The sequence below is a fragment of the Gordionus sp. m RMFG-2023 genome, chromosome 2 (assembly GCF_954871325.1).
Source record: "Gordionus sp. m RMFG-2023 chromosome 2, tfGorSpeb1-WG-v2, whole genome shotgun sequence".
NCBI lineage: Eukaryota > Metazoa > Nematomorpha > Gordioida > Chordodea > Parachordodidae > Gordionus > Gordionus sp. m RMFG-2023.
In genome coordinates, this window is record NC_088776.1 from 39,255,906 (window position 1) to 39,276,176 (window position 20,271).

The window sequence follows — 20,271 nt, forward strand, 5'->3', positions numbered from 1 at the left end:
TACTGCTGACCTGGGCTAGAGGCTGATAAATAAACCAAGGTCCGTGAAGGTCTCTAATTTCAATAATGGAATTATTTCATTTTCCATCTGACTTTATTTGAACTTAAAGGAATAATCAAACCACAGAGATGCCTTAATTAAATCATTTGCAAAAAATTTCTGATAATTGCTGTATTTAAGAAATTGTTGTATTGTGAAGTGTATATATATATATGAAAAAAATATTAATCCATTTTTATTTTAGCATAAATAACAAAAAATAATAATGCCTGTTGTGACCTTTCCTTTTACATATATTTTAGAGATTTTTAAAGAACCCGTTATCAAAAATATAAGTTACTATCTGATAGCCTGTCAAGAATGACGGCGACAGATTTTCTTCTTTATTCAATGATGGATGAATAATAAATTTTACCTTTATTAGATGAATGAATCAGAAATTTTCCTATCTTATGAGATGTCAGAAATTTATATTTATTTAGATAAGGAGTAATTCTAAAATTTTCCATTATTTTTTATAAAATATTTTTATGAAGTACATGATTAGTCTTTTAATTTATGTGCACAATAAGAAATCTTTTAAACTAAATTTTTATTCATTTGTGTTTGTAATATAATTTAAAAAAATATATTCTTGGTGTAAAAAAATATTTATTTCTAAATCACACCTCATAAGATGGGGAAATTACTGATTCATCCATCATCAAATAAAGGTAAAATTTATTATTCATTCATCAATGAATAAAGAAGAAAATTTTGATTCCCCGTCATTCTTAACGGGCTATCAGCTAGTTATATTATAATATATCCATTTGATGTTGATATGAATTATAAAATTGTAATATTTAATATATAAAATTATAATATATTAGATTTTTTTAAAATAAATATGAGAGCCTCTAGATTTTTTGGCAATAAGCTTCTACTATGTGGACTATCTATATCCCCCGCTGTACTGATGGCAGACTCAGATGGAACACTTATTACAGGAGGCAAAAATTTACATGCAAGTTTTGACATAGTTAATACTTTTCAACATTAATTCTCCAATATTCAAGTGGATCCACAGGGGATATAATATTAATATCAACGTTATTCGAGTTATCTAAATAAAAAGAACACAAATATAAAATTAGCATTTATAAAATATTGGGTTTCATACATTGTTGATCTTGATATCACCCAAACAAATGGGTCAATCATAACCCAATCAAGCAATACTTGATGAAATATGAAAAATATGTTATTATACTTTCTAAATAAAAAGATTCTTTTATTACTTGATTTCTATCAAGTATGGCAGGTCATTTACATTATTATCGATTTCAATTATTTTATTTGTTACTAGTTTCTCTCTGATTTTCATTTTATAAGCATCTCTTAAATTAAATTGCATTTTTTAATGTTATGTGGAACATTTTTCTCATTGTCATTACCTAAGTTAACAATAAAATCTAATTTAAAAATACCTGGCGTATCTTCATTGGGAGTTGGAAGTTGAACATTATTATCACCTTTAATAAAAAGCTCACATGCTTGTCCTGAGCTTTTCAATATATGAAATGTCTTTTGGTAAAAAGAAATCCTTATAACGAGGATTAAGTAATTTTGCGATAAGATAATTGTCATCATCATAAATATCAAAAAACTTCATGGTCTGGACACCTCATCTGTGTCCCCATTAATCGTTAATTCACTTTTCAGAATTTCAACAAATGGTATAACATTGTTAATTGAACGTGATTCCGTACTTATTTCTTTTGTTACCTTCTGAATTGGTTCCAGAACATCAATTGCCTTTTCTGCTAATTCCCACTCATATAATGAGAAATTTCCCAAATTAGGATTATCGATAATGAACAGCTGTACCGCCCTTTTTTGTTCTATCAATCGTTCGAGCATGTAATAGGTAGAATACCAACGAGTCGACACGTCCTGGATTGATTTGTGCCTAATTAGACTTAATCGAATTTGGATTTCTTTTAGACTATTTTGTGAAATAGATGAATGTTTAAAGTGGCCTACTATTTTTCTAACCCGGGGAAGCATGTCAATAGATCTCTGATAAAATTGCTGCCTGTGCAACCAATTGCAAACTATGTGCAAAACAGGAAACGCTTTGAAATTCCTCGTTTTCTAAAGCTATATTGGGTGCATTATCTCTAATGATTGTTGAAGAAAGTTGTTACAAATATATGGAAAAAATGTTTTACTAATAAATATCTTCGATATGATACTAAGTGTATTTTTTATACCCCAATAATTAATTATTTCATCTAAAATTTGAGCAATATTTATTGTTGTATACGACTCATTAAATGTTTTAACATTAACTCTATTAATTTGTTTAAAGTTTTGGTTTATATTGTGGCATGTTAATGAGATATAAGAATCGCCACCTGAATTTCTAGTCCATATATCTATGGTAAAGGAAAAATAGGAATCTTCAACCAAAATTTCTTTACGATTTTTTTCGGAGAGTTTATCAAATATATCCGGAATAACTCCTTGCGACTTTCTTTGGGAATTTTATAATTTAGACATAAATGATGTAAAAGTCTTTATTCTCCAAGATAGAAATCGGCTGGTGGTCACATCATTTCCCCTATAAATTTAGAAATAATTATGGATTTAGGATCAGAATTTTTTCAAATATTAGTTTTATTAAGAATGGCTGACTTTCAGGGCTCTTTTTTGAAAAAATTTGATTTGTTTCTTCTAATATTTCTCGTTCTTTTTGTATTAGCTTTTCTAATGGCTTTTGATGGAATCGCTTAAATGTTTATGGATATTGGTAGTATTAAATGAATTTTTCATTATTCCTCCCCGTGAAATTAGAATTCCGCAGATAACACATTTTGCAAAATTATCTTTGTCTTTTGTAAAATATTTCCATAATTCAGATACCATATTTTAAAAAATTCTTTTATTTAAAGTGTAAATAATAAAATTGGCGTTATTATTAAAAAAGATTTAAAATTAATAAAACTTTCGGTGTTCCGTTCTATTTTTATAAAAAAAAACTTTTAAAAAATAAATAAAATTTAGGGGGTGTTGTGCATTTGCATTGATTAAAAAAGAAATTATTTAGAAAATATTATAACCATGAAAAATAAATATAGGGGAGACAGGGGGGGGGGTTATGGCGAAGCCTAAAAGGCAAACCTTAATAAATTTAAAAGTACTTTATTATTTTTAACAAAAAGTATCTCATTTTGTTCAGCTCTATTAGTTATATGGTAGGTTTAAATTTCAAAACACATATCTAATAATTTTTCTAAATTTTATTTTTTTCTGGAATTTTTTTTGGGAACGAGTGAACCCTACCCGGGGACGAACGAGCTTTTGCTCGGTGCTATTATAAGCTCTGCTTAATTTTCTACATAAAAGTTATATACTTTTTTATTAGAATATATTTAATGATTTAAAGCATAAAAGTAATATATAAAATCATTTATAAACAAAAAATGGGAACATTATTAACAATCTTTTGCAAATAAAAAAAGGATTAAAATTGCAACATCTTCCGTATGACCAATTACTACATTTAGGACATTGAAACCAGTTTGATGCTATGATGCTTGTAATAAATTTTTTTGCCACTAAACAATTGTTTTTCTTATTAATAAGAATTTTTGATTTTTTTCTTTTATTTGCTCTCTCCATGGCCTTTTTTCCAAATTTTTTAAAAAAGGGGAAAAAGGCTTGTTCTACCCTCATAAAAATAGCCCCAATGCCACCACTTTGATTAAAATAATATTTTGAAGTATTTATGATATCAATTTTGTTCGGGTAAACTGATATTCTATAAAATAGGATTTTTTTCTTTTATATAAGATGACTTTTGGGTGTAAAAATATGTATTATTCTTTATTTTTGAAAAATAATAAAGGTTTATAAAAGTACTTTTGGTACGAATCATATAATGCATTATAAAAATTCTTCAAGCTGTCCGATAGAAATAAAAATTATAGACGCATATGCATTATATAATTATTTAGTTTTGTTAAAAAAATTATCCCTTAGAGTTATACTAGAGAAAATAAAGCGGCGTCTCGCTATAACCCAGGGTTAATTATATCCCCGGTCTCCCCGTTTATTACAGGTATAGGCCCAATCCGATATTTTTGAAAAACGCTAAATACCGATCCGATATTTAATATCGGCACAGCCCTAGTAACGATTAACGCTTCATTTTTGAGTAGCGGCAATGCAAAATGTTACTCGTTATAAAAGAAAAGTATGAATAATTTTATTTTATTTTTAAAAATTTTATAGTTTTTAATCAGATCAACCACCAAAATTCTTCATTTTAATTTGATTTTTACATTTTTGTTGTTAAATATTATACAGTGAAGATTGTCAATATAATTATCATTGAATCAATCAAGGTATGTAATTTATATTCTCTAATATTATAATTTGTTATATAAAGAGTATGTCAATGGTACTTATTTCTTCAGATGAAGATGATTTAACTACGACCTGGCCCCAGTATTAAACATTTTTACACAAATAATGAAATTATTAAGAGCGAAGAAGATTGTACCCTAATATAAATATTTCAACCTTTATTTCTGGCAGCTCAAATCTAAAAAAAACACGAAGGTAAAAATCATAATTCAGATTATATTCTGATAAAGATAAAAAAGAATTGATGGGACCTGAATAAAAATTCTTGTGAAAATGATCTAATAAGTTTTTTTTAAAAAATAAAGATAAATATTTTTAAAATTCCCCCAATTAAAATTTTTATTTTTTAAATAAAATACAACTCACACATTCTCTGCGCCAGTTAAACATGTGTTTAGCATAGCGAAAGCTGTGTTGATCCCTAAGCGCTCTTGTTCATCTGATCAAAATTTTGAAAATCGATTGCTAAAAATAAATAAAAAATTGTTCCAAAAAGAGCTTATATTATATATTATATATTATTTTTATATAATTTTAATTTTATTATCTATGGGGAGAAAAAAACAAATAAAAAAAAACTATATATAATATTTAGTATCGCGTTTCTGTTTTTGAAGTGGTAACGCTAACGTTTTCCATTTTCAAACGTAACGGGTGCGTTTCTTTTTTGAAATAACGTTTACAGCACTAAAAGCCGTTTGCATCAAGCTAATATTGTATGTAAGGAAATGCTTTAACTAAGCCCCACCTCCCTTTTAAATATAAAAAGTGTTATTATTAACATATTTTTATATAAAATTTAATTAAACTCTCTATTCAAGCAATAAATAAATAAAATTTGGTTTATCCATATTAAAATAATTATATTTTAAACAATAGTTCACTTGATGTTGACTTAATCTTAAAATATTTTTGTTAAATGCTCAGTAAAGATAAAATGACGTCTGAAATTCTCATCGGTTCAATCTAAAGATAGCGATTTATTTTATTTATACATAATGAATTCGTAAATGCTTTAAATATCTTTATTTTTATCAAAAAAAAATTCAGTCATTAAAATATTCACATTTGTTGAATTACATACATAACTCGATTGGAAAATAATATATATTATAAATTTAAAATATGATATTTTATAAATTTTAAACATTCAATTTTAATAATCATATTTTTGCAAAGGATAATGCATACAATAATTCTTTATTAAAAAAATTAACTAATCTTTTGAATATATATTTTTAAAAAAATAGTGAGTAAATTTATTTTCTTATTTGTGTTTGGCAATGTTTACAAAAATTCCTCTTCCGCCTTTATTTATTTTGTTGTATTATCTATTTATGTTATCTAGCCATATTCAATTTTTTAGTTATAAAAAAATTGTTCGGGTGATGACGATGCTTTTTTTTTGTAGAGAATTGACAGCACAAAATTTTTTTAAAATTTCTTCTGAAGTTGGCGTTGCACATGGCATAACATACTGGATTGACAGTACTGTTGATGTAACACAAGTAATAACTGAATGCCCATAAGGCTTCGGGGACACAATCCAAACAAAAGGCTCCTATAAGTACTAAGATGTTGTAAGGGGTCCAGGTGATTATAAAGGCAAGCAAAATAGCCGTTAAAGTTTTGGCGGCTTTTTTGTCTTGCTTTTTCTCGATCCTTCGTTTCCTGGACTTTTCGGATTTTATCATGTATGAAGCGGGAATTAAGAGAGAAGGTTGAGTCGATCCGCCTTCCGAATAAGCATCTCCTTTAGTTCGCCTCGAAGCATTAAAACTCATTAAAGAAGAAGTCATGGCTTTAGGACTTTTGGGCTTGTCCAATGATTGGGATTTGATAAAAAATTGAGGGGTTCTAAATTCTTCATTGTGGTCCATGACGGAAATTTGTCGCCTTACGGGCAACAAAGTGGTGATATTGTTTTTGGTTCCTTTGCTACTACTACTGACTATTTTGCGTTGTTTACCCTTTTTGAACTGGTAACTGTTCAACGAAATATGATCGGAACGTTGTTTGAATAGCATAGCAATTGATATTGATGGAAATATTTTATTAAAACTGAAGAATTGCTTGTTTTTGCTAATTTTTTTTGTATGGGCATTTACGTAATCATTTTTCTGAGTTGTTCTTATTTCATTAATATTGGATTTAACTTGGCGCACAGCTTTATGTGCCATATTTGTGTGAGCATTCTTAAGTGAAGTCGAATCTAACGAGTCAATTTTACTGACATATTTATGATCTGAGTTATATTTAGATGAGGGGATATGTATTTCGTTAACAGCATCCAATTTCCTACCATTAGATATAATTTGAGATTTCTCGGATTTGAGTATATCAATTAGATTAGATATTGAAGATGGTTGTGTTACGAACTTATCTGATCTATCCTCACCATGAATTTTTGTTTCCTGTTGCAGAAAAGAGTGCAATGTTGTTTGAGATGAATCAATACTGCACATGCCGCGATTCCTCGTTAATGTAGATGTAAATGCATTGGAATAATTTGAATGAGTACAAGTATTAGGCTGCCAAGGAGATATATTTTCAAAAGAATTGCGGTGGTAGGAATGATCTATGTTTGTTCGTGGGCCATTAAATATTAAATTATCTTTGGTAACAGATAAGGATAGTTTCCCTTTTAATTCGTTTGATATATGATTTTCGTCCATTATTCGTGGAAATTTTAAGTGGATGGATGATGCAATACCATCATCTTTGTCATGTTTATTTAGCTCTAGTTCTGAGTACTCGTCTCTATATAATGAATTGATGTCTGTTTGAGATTTCTTAAACATATCTTTAGAAGTTGATAGAGGTATTTTGTAAAAAGATGTTGAATTGGATATGGAAAATTTTCTCCCCGCAGATGTCACTTTTGTCGATTCAACTTGATCATCATCATTCATGTTTAACCTTCTATAGTAAATGTGATTCCCTGTACGAGAGGGGTGCCCTGTTACAACATTTGTATCGTAATAATGGTGATTTGTAAATGTGTGCGATTCTCTTCTTTGCAAAAAAGAGTCATCAAGGAGTTGGTCAGATGCAAGCATCATTTTTATGGAGGCTCGTGATGAATTCCTTTTATTAACATCACTAGCTTTATCGGTATCATTATCATTGGCGGTATCTGGCAGTCTTATGATAATGGTATAGGTCTCGTCGACAAAGCTATTCTCACTTTCCTTGGATGTAAGAAGCGATTGGTTCAATGTGGTATCTTGATTATCTAACAATCTTTTAGGCGTCGTAATTAAATTGTAATCCATGGAAAGTTTAATCTTTTCATCTTTGATGGGCAAAGCGATCATTATTTTGCGCTTGGAGTTTGCTCTAGAGGATGAAACTCCAGATGAAGATCTTTCATCTATTAGACGATTCCTAAAAGATGCAGACCGTTGCTCACTCTCTTCTTCGTCATCCTCATTTCCATCGATAATTTCTTTGTCTATGATAGAAAAACAATTAGCGAAACGGGACCAACAATTTTGAACGCAAGTTTTAGACCTCCATATAAGAGATGGTGGTTTCTCACCTATAAATTTTTTACGGTGATCTAGCCCTGAGGAGACTGAATAAGTTTTTTTGACCTCCAACAGATTGGCGTTAGAGAGTGGTTGATGGGAATCGACTATCTTATATGACTTTGTACCACGTAGGGAGGAAGATCCTTCATCGCTAGAGGAAGACTTTTTGCTCACGTTTTTACCAGCTTGAAGGTAGGACAAATCCTTTTGTCTATTTTGCGTTTCACGCCAAACCCTCCAATATAAAATGCTCATCACCGTTACTGGCAAGTAAAAGGCCGCTATGGCGGTTCCGGTAGTAAGGTATGGATTAGATTTGATAAATTGAATGTAACAATCATGATTGGGGACAGTGCGTTTACCTTCTATGTATGGGTACGCAAAGATCCAAGGGGGCCATACTAAGAGGGAAACTATCCATGCTAAAGCTATCATCATGCCGGCTTTTTTAGGAGTTCTGGAAGCCCTATAAGTTAATGGGCGTGTCACCGAAAAGTACCGGTCTAAACTTATGGCCAATAGGTTAAGCACGGAGGCGTTACTCATAAGATAATCTAGTGCTAAGTATATATCACAAAGGATGGGACCAAACGGCCAATACCCGGTGATAACAAATACGGTGTAGAGTGGCATTGACACCATACCTGATAAATATATGAGATAATAAAAAATATTTAAAAAAAGAAAATGATAAATCAATTAAAAAAGAATAATTGAAATACAGTTTAAAACTTTTTTATTTACCGATTGTGATATCAGCGACGGCCAAACTCATTAAGAAGTAGTTGCTAACGGTTTGCAATTGAGAATCTATTCGAAAAGAAATTAAAACCATTATATTACCGACGATTGTTAATATCGTGAGCAATGTGGCTACCGTTCCAATCAATATGGTTTCGAATAAATTGTAACGAGCAAAAACTAGAGTATTTTTTATTTTTACTTCTTTACCCAGCGATAATTTTTCTAAGTGATGGTACAACCCGTTTCTGACCTTGGAATCGTTAAACAATTTGTCTTCATCTTGTAAGTGATGCAGCAATACCTTTATGGCCAGAGATGTGTTGTCCAAGTTTCTCTTCCCTAATAAAAGCAAGTACCGGGTGAAATTAAAAGGCATAAGATTATATGGCAAATGATTCGAAGGTAGATGTCCTTCTAGAAATGTATTATTATGATCATTTACTCCACGTTTATTTCGCTTATTGGCGATTATTGTTTTCACAGTTGAATAATACGGCATATAAGTATTTGATTTATTTAAGGATGACAATTTTTCGTTATTAAAAGTTAAAAAAGTATAAACCACGTTTTTGATAAAATAAATTAAGCCCTGATAGTAGCCCTCCCTTGGGGTAAGAGGTACCCCCAAGGGCGGAGATAAAATATAAGCCGGGTAAATTAGATATAATTCCCCTTCAATGCTTTTAGTGTTATTGAATTTGAAATCGGATAACTTGGATATATTATTTATGGGATGTGAATTCCAATGAGATTTAATAAAATATATATTATAAATGGATGAATGGTGTGGAATCACAGATAATCTTTTATCGGTTGAGAGGGTTATGGGATATGAAAGGAGTTCAGGAATCACGAGAAACGACCATAAGATTGGTATAAATGAATATATGTTAATTATAGAGTGATATAACAGGAGAAATGGTTGATATTTCTTTGATATATTGATCTTATGGGAGCTTATCAGATATCAGTCTTTCGTATTAAGCATCCAGTGTATGTATCGATAATAATCATAGTAGATTAGATGCCAATTAAATTAATCTTTAAATATATTAAATATAAATTTAAAAAAAATTGAAATATATTATTCTAGGCTTAAATATAATCAGGGACCCGGATCGAACCGTTATATTGGAATGAACCTTTATAATTTTCTGAACCTCTAATCTATACCAAATCGTTAAAAAGAGCGAATCGAACTTTATATTTTTAAAACCGTTGCTTTATATATAAATTGTAATTTAAGACCATATATTTGATAAATAACTTTTTCCCATATTCCCTGGGGAGGTTTTTGTAAAGTAATTTAATAATTATATTATATACATTCATTTGAGTTATTTTTAATATATTATGCAAATTGCAGGTAACCAGAGCCGTAACTAAAGAGGGAACATTTTGGGACTGGAACCGGGCCATCTCAGGAAATAATCTGGTCACTCCAAAGAAATATCGAAGATTTTGCGTTTTTTACCATTTTCATACATTTATAAGTGAATTATAGTATAAAATATTAGGCATATCGTATAAATTCATAAATTATGATTAATATTCTCTAATTTAGTCATTTACCAATATTATATTCTAATCTGCATATTCACCAATTTCATTTTGAAAATGACAAAAAGTGATTGAAATAGCGATTTCCTGTCGAATCCGTATGAAATACGCATAAAATTCCCTTCTCCCCCGTGCCCAAAAATAAATGAAATATGCAAAATATTCTGCCATAGCAGTGCCCACTAAGAAAAGTATAATTATGGCCTTGCCGTAACATAATTTATTTAAGGCCAATTAAAACCTTTCAGCAAATGGTGCATAATTTATCGCCTAGCGACATTTTATCACACGACACTTTATCATGCGACACTTTATCATGCGACACTTTATCACGACGACACTTTATCACGACGACACTTTATCACGACGACACTTTATCACGACGACACTTTATCATGACGACACTTTATCATGACGACGCTTTATCACGACGACACTTTATCACTCAGTCATTTGATAACGCGACACTTTATCACGCGACATTTTATCATGATATACTTAAAACTTAATTTATTATAATTGAAAAGTTAAATTTTGATAATATCTCATTTTTTTACTTTCATCATGATATACTTAAGACTTAATTTTATATATTTGAAAAGTTAAATTTTGATAATATCTCATTTTTTGACTTTCATCATGATATACTCCTGTTGGTATATATAGCTTATTACCAAATAAAACGGCGCATACATATGCAAGGATGATAAAAGTAATAATATTATATATTTTAAGAGATGTAATTTAAATTTTATTATAGGAGCTGAAACAATTACTACCAGAGGCGCATCCGAGGAAAATATTGGTGAATTTCGAACAGGCACCGATAAATTCGTTTAGAGCTGGGTATCCACTCGCAGATATCCTTGGATGTTATTTTCATCTAAAACAGAGCGTTAATAGAAAAATAAACGATTTGGGATTAAAAGAGATGTATGAGTCGAATGACGACTTTTGATTGTATAGTAGGTGTTTATCGGCTCTTGCATATGTCCCAGAGGATGATGTTGGAATCTCATTTGATACTTTGGCAGAAATATTTGGTGAATTGAATGGCTCATCTGAGCTAATTTCCTACTTTGAGAAGACCTATATCCGAGGACGTAGAAATCCCAGTAAAAAAATATTCTTTTTATTATAAATTTATATATTTATAGGGCAACGAAATAACTTTGCAGCGCCTAAGACTATGGAATAAACACAATTCCACGTTAGAAGGTGTCGCCCGAACAACAAATTGTGTTGAAGGGTGACACTATGGAATTCAATCCCTATACCAATGTTCTCATCCAACACTATGGAAATTTTTAGATGGGATACAAAAAGATATGCAGAAACATAAAGCTCTATATCTTCAAGTCGTGATGGGAACAACACCGTACTTATCAAAGAAATATGAAGATATAAAAAGACGAATTCAGATTTGTGTTTCAAATTACGGATTGTCGGATTCTTTAATATTTTTAAAAGCTATTGCCCATATTTCGTGCAATTAAATATATTATAAATAATTTATATTTTTTACTCGTGATATATTGATTTATAGTTACTTATTAATAAAAAGTATAAATAGAAAATTATTGCTTGTCTCCTGTTTCCCTATATAAGATGATAATTAAGTTAAAAAAAATTATATTTATGTAAATTAAAATATGAGTTTTTCTCAATAAAAAAAATTAATTTAAATTTTTTAAATATTGGAATTTAGACGGAAAAGTCAAAAAATGAGATATTATCAAAATTTAATTATTTTTTCAAATATATTAAATTAAGTTTTAAGTATATCATGATAAAGTGTCGCGTTAACATAAAAAATTAATTTAAATTTTTTTAAATATTGGAATTTAGACGGAAAAGTCAAAAAATGAGATATTATCAAAATTTAATTTTTTCAAATATATAAAATTAAGTTTTAAGTATATCATGATAAAATGTCGCGTGATAAAGTGTCGCGTTATCAAATGACTGAGTGATAAAGTGTCGTCGTGATAAAGTATCGTCATGATAAAGTGTACGTCGTGATAAAGTGTCGTCGTGATAAAGTGTCGTCGTGATAAATTGTCGCATGATAAAGTGTCGCGTGATAAAGTGTCGCGTGATAAAGTGACTCCAAATCATAATTTATATATTACCTCGATTCACGTAAGCTGAGGTTTTCCATTTCAAATACATTAAATTATAATAGTTAAACTTAAAATAATCATTTACAATTTATAAAGATCTATATTATTCAAGAATAAAAGACTAATATCATACCAACCCTCGTTACATACCATCCCTGGTCTCATATTTTTCAGCATTTTCCCGAAATTATGTAGATATTTTTTTAAATGCTCTTTTTTGCATTATCTAACTTGCAAGTTGCAATATGTAGACGGACCGACCGAAATCATCAGTCTCGATTTTTTATTTTACCTATTTGATGCCCTATTATAATTTTTTTCCACCATTTATATTATTACGCCTAGAGTTTAATAAATCAAAATGGAGCAAATGCACAATGGTTTAAAGATGGTCGCACATCTACTGAATAAATTGAGGGGAGGGGGCAAGGATTATGCTGAGTTTTAAAAAATAATTATGATGTTCAAATATCCACCTTTTATTAAAAATGATATTGATTATCATTTTTGAAGAGCACAATATCGTTTAATTAAAAATTTGAAGGGCTCATTAAAAGGCACTCGATATTGTTTTATATTTTTGATTTTTAAAAAAATGAGAAACTTCAAAATAAAATCAATAAATGTTAGTATAATTAATCGAATTATACTTAAATGATTTATCATACACAATAATCATTTCATTCAATTAGGTAATCGGTCAGAAGTGTCCTGGACATAAAGACCCGGATAAAAGGACACATGACAAAAATACCCAAATTTTAATAATTTTTAGAAAAGGGAAAGTTTAAAAAAATATTAATTTCTTCCACTAAAAAATATTATGATTAGTTTTACACAAATTTTTATAAAAAATCTAAGTACCTATGTGGAGTATTAGGGAAATATTTAGATATGTCTAAATGTATTGCTATGCGGTTCATGGCAAGACCTTATGTGAGCTAGGGTTAATCTAAGCATAAAAAGATTATGAGAAATATTTAATGCTATCAACCCACTACATTCGGTAAAATCTAACAAATATTCAGGGCTAGTGAGCAGTCAAAGCTGCCGATAAGTATCAATTAGTTTTCACCAAATTAAGTGGTTCAGATATACCAGGATTGTGAACCGCGTTAGCGGTTAGCTTAGGGCTGTACAACAAAAATAAGGGTTGGTATTTATATTAGATGAGAAAAAAATACTATTTATTAGACACACCAAACTCACTACATTTGGTAAAATCTAACAGATGCTTAGATCCGTAGAATAAATTAATAAAAAAATTTTTGTCAATTGTTTTTATGTCCGAGGGTATTTTTGTCCGATGTCTTTTTATTCGATATCTTTTTCCGGTGTCTTTTTGCATGGTAGTATTTTTATCCGAGTTAGGGCTGTGCTAACCTTTGGCTATATAAAACAAAATGAAATCAGCGGCCCCTTAAAAACTATAATTTACTAAAGCCTTAAGGGAAATCAAAATCAAATTAGAAAGATAAAAAGAATCCAAATAGAAATTAGTAGGAAATCCACAAAATGATTAGTAAAAAAAATAAATCCAAATTGGTAAAATAAAGAAGGAAATTAAAAGCTAAATAGTAGAGATCTGCAAAAGTAGGCCCGACATACGCCTAATATATATTAAAAAATTCGGGCCGGATCGGGTCTTAGAAATTTTTTAAAATATATCTAAATTAAAAAAAATTTCGGGCAGATCACTACTTAATGGTCTAATTTTTCCGCCCGCTCCCTCTTGTACAAATGCCTGCAATTATGTTGCACCACGAATGTAATTAAATACATTTTATTCTCTATTATTTTCTTTCACTTTTTAACATTTACATACAATCAATAATTAAGGAATGTATTATTATAGATTAATGAAAATGACTCCTACTTGAGTTTAATTCAAATATAATAAATCATAGACAATATTCCCCTGATAAGCTATATTATTTATTAATGTACAATATAAAGGAAAAATTTATATAGTACATAATAATGCTCAAATTTATAAAAAATAAATATATCATATCAAATAAATATCATTCATAAGGTTTAAGTAAAACATAACAATTTATATTAAACTTTATAAGATGATATGATGCATTTGTATAATATAAAAGTCATCTTTCACAGCAAAAATACTTGAGAATAAATGATGATATAGTATAGTAATTAATATTATACAACGATTATCGTTTAAATAATTTTCTCAAATGATTTACTATCAGTGGGGAAGGAGCTATAAGTATAGGGGTTCTAGAATTGTTAAAATATAGGTCAGCTAGACTCAAGCTTATTAAATATATAGACCTAGGTCTATAATTGAAGATATTATTTTTTGAAGTAACTTTCCATTGTATTTAAATTATTTTACCTATATCGACTAAATTGATAAAATAATTTTTAATCCAGGCCTAGCCAAAGTCATTTTAAATATATAAACTCGAAACCCGAAAGGTATTTTATTTTCTTCGTTTGGCCGAAGGTCAGACTGGCTCTGGAGATTCCTGTCGAGATGTTAAAAAGATCTTAAGGGTTGGTATAGTATTTTTTGAACATAAAATTAATTCTATGTTTCAGTTAGTTAATCATCCATAATTTCAGAATATAATATATTATATCATACAGGAATATACACTTCAATTCGAACAAAATAACAAAAAGATAAATAATTAATTACAAATCAATAAGTAGTGGCATTGTTAAAATTAGTCTAATAGAGCATCAGTTTAGACTAATTCCAGGAAGATGCTTATTTTTGAAATACTACCAAAAAAAACTATCTGTATTGCAAGGAAACATTCAGTGTAATGTGTTAATTAGCATCTTATAAGTTAACTGTTTAGCTGAAAGCTTGGATATTTTTTTTGCAAATCAAATAATATATGTTTCTTCTATAAAACTATTTGTCTGATTGCGATCAAATATTATTTTCAACATAATAACCAGAGACCTGGTACACGGGCCGAGACGTATTTTAATTATTTTAAATATACATGAACCGGGCCTGAAATTTTTTTTTAAAAAAATATCCGGGCCAGGCCGTATATTTTAAAACCAAATATTTGAAATCGTCATTATTAGCTATAAAAATATAAAAAAATATATTTTAAAAAATCCGGGTCGGGCCTGAAAATTAAAAAAAACCCCGGATAGGGCCGGGCCGAAAAAAATTTTTGAAAAAAAAATCCAAGCCGGGCCGGGCCGTACAAATGGGACTTCTGCAGGTCTCTGTCTGATATTAACTGAAAATAGGTCAAATAACGGGAAAGATGAATCTATATCATCACTAAAAGAGGATTTAAACGATAAAAAGTAATAGTAATGCTTTGCATTTTTTTTCAGGAGAGGACAATGCATGACCATGCCGTATGAGGCCTGTCAGACATGTTCGAATTCAAATTCTATAAAAAATTTCAGTAATATCATTTTAAATTAATTAAATAACATGTACAAAAGTTTTTTAAAAAATGTAGTAAAGTAACCAAATATCTCGATTTATGTCGAATGTGCCTAAAAGTCACTTTTCGATACAGTTAATTTAACTTCTAAATATATTTATTTTATTTTATAATAAAAATTATAAAATATCATTTCAAATTATAAAAATATATTTAATTTATAAATTGAGAGATTATTTATAAATTGAGAGATTAGAATGAGGTCTAAAAACAAGGGGGAAATATTGTGACAATCAGCTGATCTATCTAAATTCCTATTGAACATTTCAATATCTCTCGTTCAATAAATAAAATTCTAATTTTTCGCTATTCTTTCTTTTATTATTATTCGAAAATCCAATGTCAATAAAGAAATAAATATCGTTGATATATTTTATTTATCACCCCATATTTATTTTTATAGGTAGTGGTCTGCATCGGGTCTAATTTTTCAAACCAGCTCGACCCGAAATTTTTTGCCGGCCCGACCCGAATTACTCAAGATAAAAGATGTATGTTAAATGGCGTTTAGTTTCTATAAATAAAATCAAATATTTTTATTTTACATAAAAAATTCAACATAAAATTGAAAAATTTAGATATATTTTTAAAAAAAATTCCAAAGCCCGACCAGACCCGGCCGAATTTTACAGATCTCTACTATATGATATTGTAAGATGATTTACAAAATTATAACAAAAAATATTCCATTTAAAGTTATAAATTATTTGTTATTAATAATATATGCATATGAAGTGTACAATTCCATTTAGATTTGAAAAATGAATATAATTTATCAATTAAATATCAGTAGATTCTAACTATGCATATCAATTTTATTGAAATTAATTTTTTTATACATAAAAATTAAGGCGTACATCTGGTTTATTTTATAAAAAAAAATATATATTGAATATACGTAAAAAGCAGCAGTGCATGCTTAAAAAAACAATCAAATAAAAAGGCATTATTCCATTATGAATATATGTATATGATCAATATAATGTATTTAAATAATATTGCTTATGATTTAAAAATCAGTTTAAAATAAATTAATGATCAGATTTTACTCATGGATTTTTGTTCCTTCATAAAAAATAATTAGGAGCCGGGCTAAAAAAAAATTCGGGCTAGGCAACCTAAAATAAACATTTCTCAAAAAGGAAAAAAATCTTCGAGGATTTTAAATAAAGATTATTTTGAGAACGCTCAAACAAGATTTTTTTGATCAAATTTTACCTAAAATTCCAATTTTCTTTTATAAGTAAATAGTTTGTGATTTTTATGCATAACTTGAAATAACAATTTTTTTTATCTTCAAAAATCTTCAATTTTGGCGATCGCTCAAATGTTTGGGCGAAAAAAATTACCCTGTTAATTCAATATATTCTAATATCGATGATATGATATTAAACTAGTTATTAAAATTTGTCTTAAGAATTTGCACACAAAAAATTTAGCATATAAGTACTAAATATCAGAGGATACCCATTTTTTCTTAAATTTGGAATTTAGAGCTTGGCTTGGGGTTTTAAGGTCATTAAAAAGAATTTTAGGTGAACTTTATTGTGAGAAGAGAATGAATGTTAACCTAGTGTGATTTTTCAACTGGTTAATTGATATAATTCAAAATGGGCTAAGGGTACATTTAAAAAAAAACTTATCCTCACTAACAGGTGCCTATTCGCAGAAAAATTCTTAGGCTTGGTTGTTAAGCAAAAGAAAATTAAGCATAAAAAACTATAGCTTAGTTAGATCTTAATGGCTTGCCTTTCACTTCAAAACTCGGCAGAGCCACTTTAGGATCGGCTCGAGTTAGAAGGTTCTTTTAAATTTATTTATGCATTTTTGATATTAGCAATACATTAAACATATAGTTTTATATAAGGATATTTCCTTAATTTTTTTATATATTAGGGTTTCTAACTTCATCAAAAATTTGTGATCCAGGTCATCAAATCAAATTTTCTATGTCTTATTTTATCTACTTGATTCACATTCTGATCTCTCAAATCATCAAATCAAACTAAAATATTTTACTTTTCCATATAACTTTTCTTAACTTCTTTTTCTGGGGTCTTAAATTTAGCTCTAGTTAGCAAATGGAATATAGTTCATTTAAAAGACATATATATTTATTTAAATTATTATGTTAAATTTATGATATTCTTTTAATTAAAAAAATAACCAATATAATTAATAATGAATGTAAATTATATATAAAATAAAAGCATACATTTATAAGATAAGAATTATGGGTGTATATATTAAAAATATATTTTTTTAAAAAAAATTTCTAAAATTATCATCTATCCAAAAGAAATATTGCCTAAGGCTCCAGATTTCGCTAATAGATGTCTAAACCTTTGTGCCATCTATGAGCAAAATCTTCAGGCTTGGGTAATATTTTTCTGGATAAAATATTGAGTTAGCCGTTTTTAAAAATCGGGTCAAATCGAGCCGTTTAACAACAACTCACCTTCAATATATATCCTGCATATTATCATTCTAAATTCTTAATATATGTCAAATCTTATCTCTTATTTGGAATTCTCCTATGTATTAATAAGATGGTTAACATATAAAAATTTTATTAAATGCATGATATATGTCCCATATGCAATAAATCTTCAAACATAACCAAAGCAAGCTACTATATAAATAATTTTTTTTAAGAAGAAATTCTAGAAAAGAGTGGATGCTCAGGATCTGCAGATCTTTAATGAGATGTTCTCGTTTCGTTTGAATCTAAAAAATTAGTAAATAATTTCAAAATTCTATATAAAAATTTCCTTTAGTAGGCTTTAAATATAAATTATTTGTTATATTGTTTATTTTTTTCACTAATTCATAAATTATATTTATTATTATTATTGTCTATTCATCAAAATAAAATTATTATGATAATTTTCACATTTCAAAAATATTTGGCAGAAAATATATGAAAACAGATTAAATTTATTTTAATTGTTGTCATCAAAAAATATTAATTAAAAATGATGATTATGAAATGAAAATTAATATGACAATTTGCACCTTTTTGATATATTTTAACTAATTTATTTGACAAAAAATGTTTATAAAGTAATCTTTTATGGTTTAAATAATAAGTTAATAAATAATAAAACATATACAATTATTTTTTTATTTTATAATTTATATTTAAACGCCCAACTAATGTAATTTTTTAAAATTAAATTTCAAAATTGTAAATTAACTTTTTGTCATATTAAAAATAATGACTTTAAATTAACTAAAAATAATGACTTTAAATTAATTTTTTTTTATTAAATATGATACTGTTATAAAATAAATCAGGAAAATACTTTATATAAATGTGAATTTATTTCTAATATCAAAAATGTATAAATAAATTTATAAGTATATTCTAACTTTCCCGATTTCAAAGTTATCCAGTTTTGAGGCTAAAAAATCGGCTCTCACTTCAAGATTAATTTATTTTTCGGCTTTAACATCAATGTCAACCCAAAAATATCGGCTTACACCTGAAGGCTAAACCCGTATATGGCTTAACCTCAATATTTAAAACCAGCCAAAAATAGATATAGGTGGACACAGGGGGCCCTTTAACGTGAATGGGCGAGGTAAGAATTAATTACGTCTTTATAATATTAGAAAGATTTGATCATGGGATTATATACTATTTACCCTGGAGAAGTACGGTGTAGTTTTTATTCTTCTCCAACTTTGAATTGCACTCCCAAAAGATTTTGCAGATTTTAAGTAAAATTTTGCGGAAATAAAATTTTAATTTTGACAAATAAAATTTTATTTAATTCTGTCATAAAATTTTTTTTATATTTTTCTCCTAATTTATCTACTATTAAACCATGTAAAAAGGGTCGTTAAAAAGGCCCCAGGCGGGAGTCGAACTTCCACCCTTCACTTCATTTGAGAGCTCTTAATTCACTCACCTACCAGTTGTCATTTAAATAAAGCTATTGAATTAAACAAAATATTGTTATAAAAATATATTGTAAATGTAACTAGTTATGTTACTTTTATGCAAAAAATAACTTAGTTATTTTTGGGAAAATGTCATTAGCAATTAACTTGGAATGGAATGAGAAAATAACTATTTCAAATATTTTTATATATAGTATATATCTCATTCATTCTCTTTATATAATAATTTCCTATTCCTATTCCTATATTTAAAATTATTTTTTATTAAATATGTCTCACTTAGGCCTTGTGTTTACAGTAAGCGTGCATCGCTGAGTATTTTTCAAAAGCGGTAATCGGTCAGAAGTGTTCTGGACAAAAATACCCCGGACAATAAGACACTAGACATCCCCGGACAACATCGGACATACCCCCATACAAAAAAGATATCCGACAAAAATACCCCCGGACAAAAAGACACCGGAGAAAAATACACAAATTTAAATAATTTTTTTCAATGTTAAGAAAGGAGAAAGTTTTAAAAATTATTAATATCATCCTCACATA

The 20,271-nt window shown here is 28.3% G+C and overlaps 1 protein-coding gene and 1 long non-coding RNA gene across 5 annotated transcripts in view; one reads left to right on the top strand and one right to left on the bottom strand.

Annotated features, from left to right (window-relative positions):
• The first annotated feature begins 4,512 nt into the window (after positions 1-4,512).
• LOC135925313 (uncharacterized) lies at positions 4,513-11,774 on the top strand. Of its 2 annotated transcripts, none has more exons than XR_010571614.1 (3): positions 4,513-4,608; positions 11,011-11,365; positions 11,408-11,774. It is a non-coding gene; the product is annotated as an uncharacterized LOC135925313 (long non-coding RNA). The 2 variants fall into 2 exon arrangements; XR_010571613.1 differs by lacking the exon at positions 4,513-4,608 and adding an exon at positions 10,892-10,962.
• Positions 5,576-20,271, bottom strand: part of LOC135925312 (uncharacterized) — a 96,686-nt gene continuing 81,990 nt past the window's right edge. For all 3 annotated transcript variants that reach the window (XM_065460571.1, XM_065460572.1, XM_065460573.1), the window contains exons 2-3: positions 8,691-9,731; positions 5,576-8,590 (exon numbers count right to left, since the gene is read on the bottom strand). In XM_065460571.1, the coding sequence (XP_065316643.1) occupies positions 5,754-8,590; positions 8,691-9,189 (3,336 nt within the window). In that variant the 5' untranslated portion in view covers positions 9,190-9,731 and the 3' untranslated portion in view covers positions 5,576-5,753. The remainder of the gene's footprint in view (positions 8,591-8,690; positions 9,732-20,271) is intronic.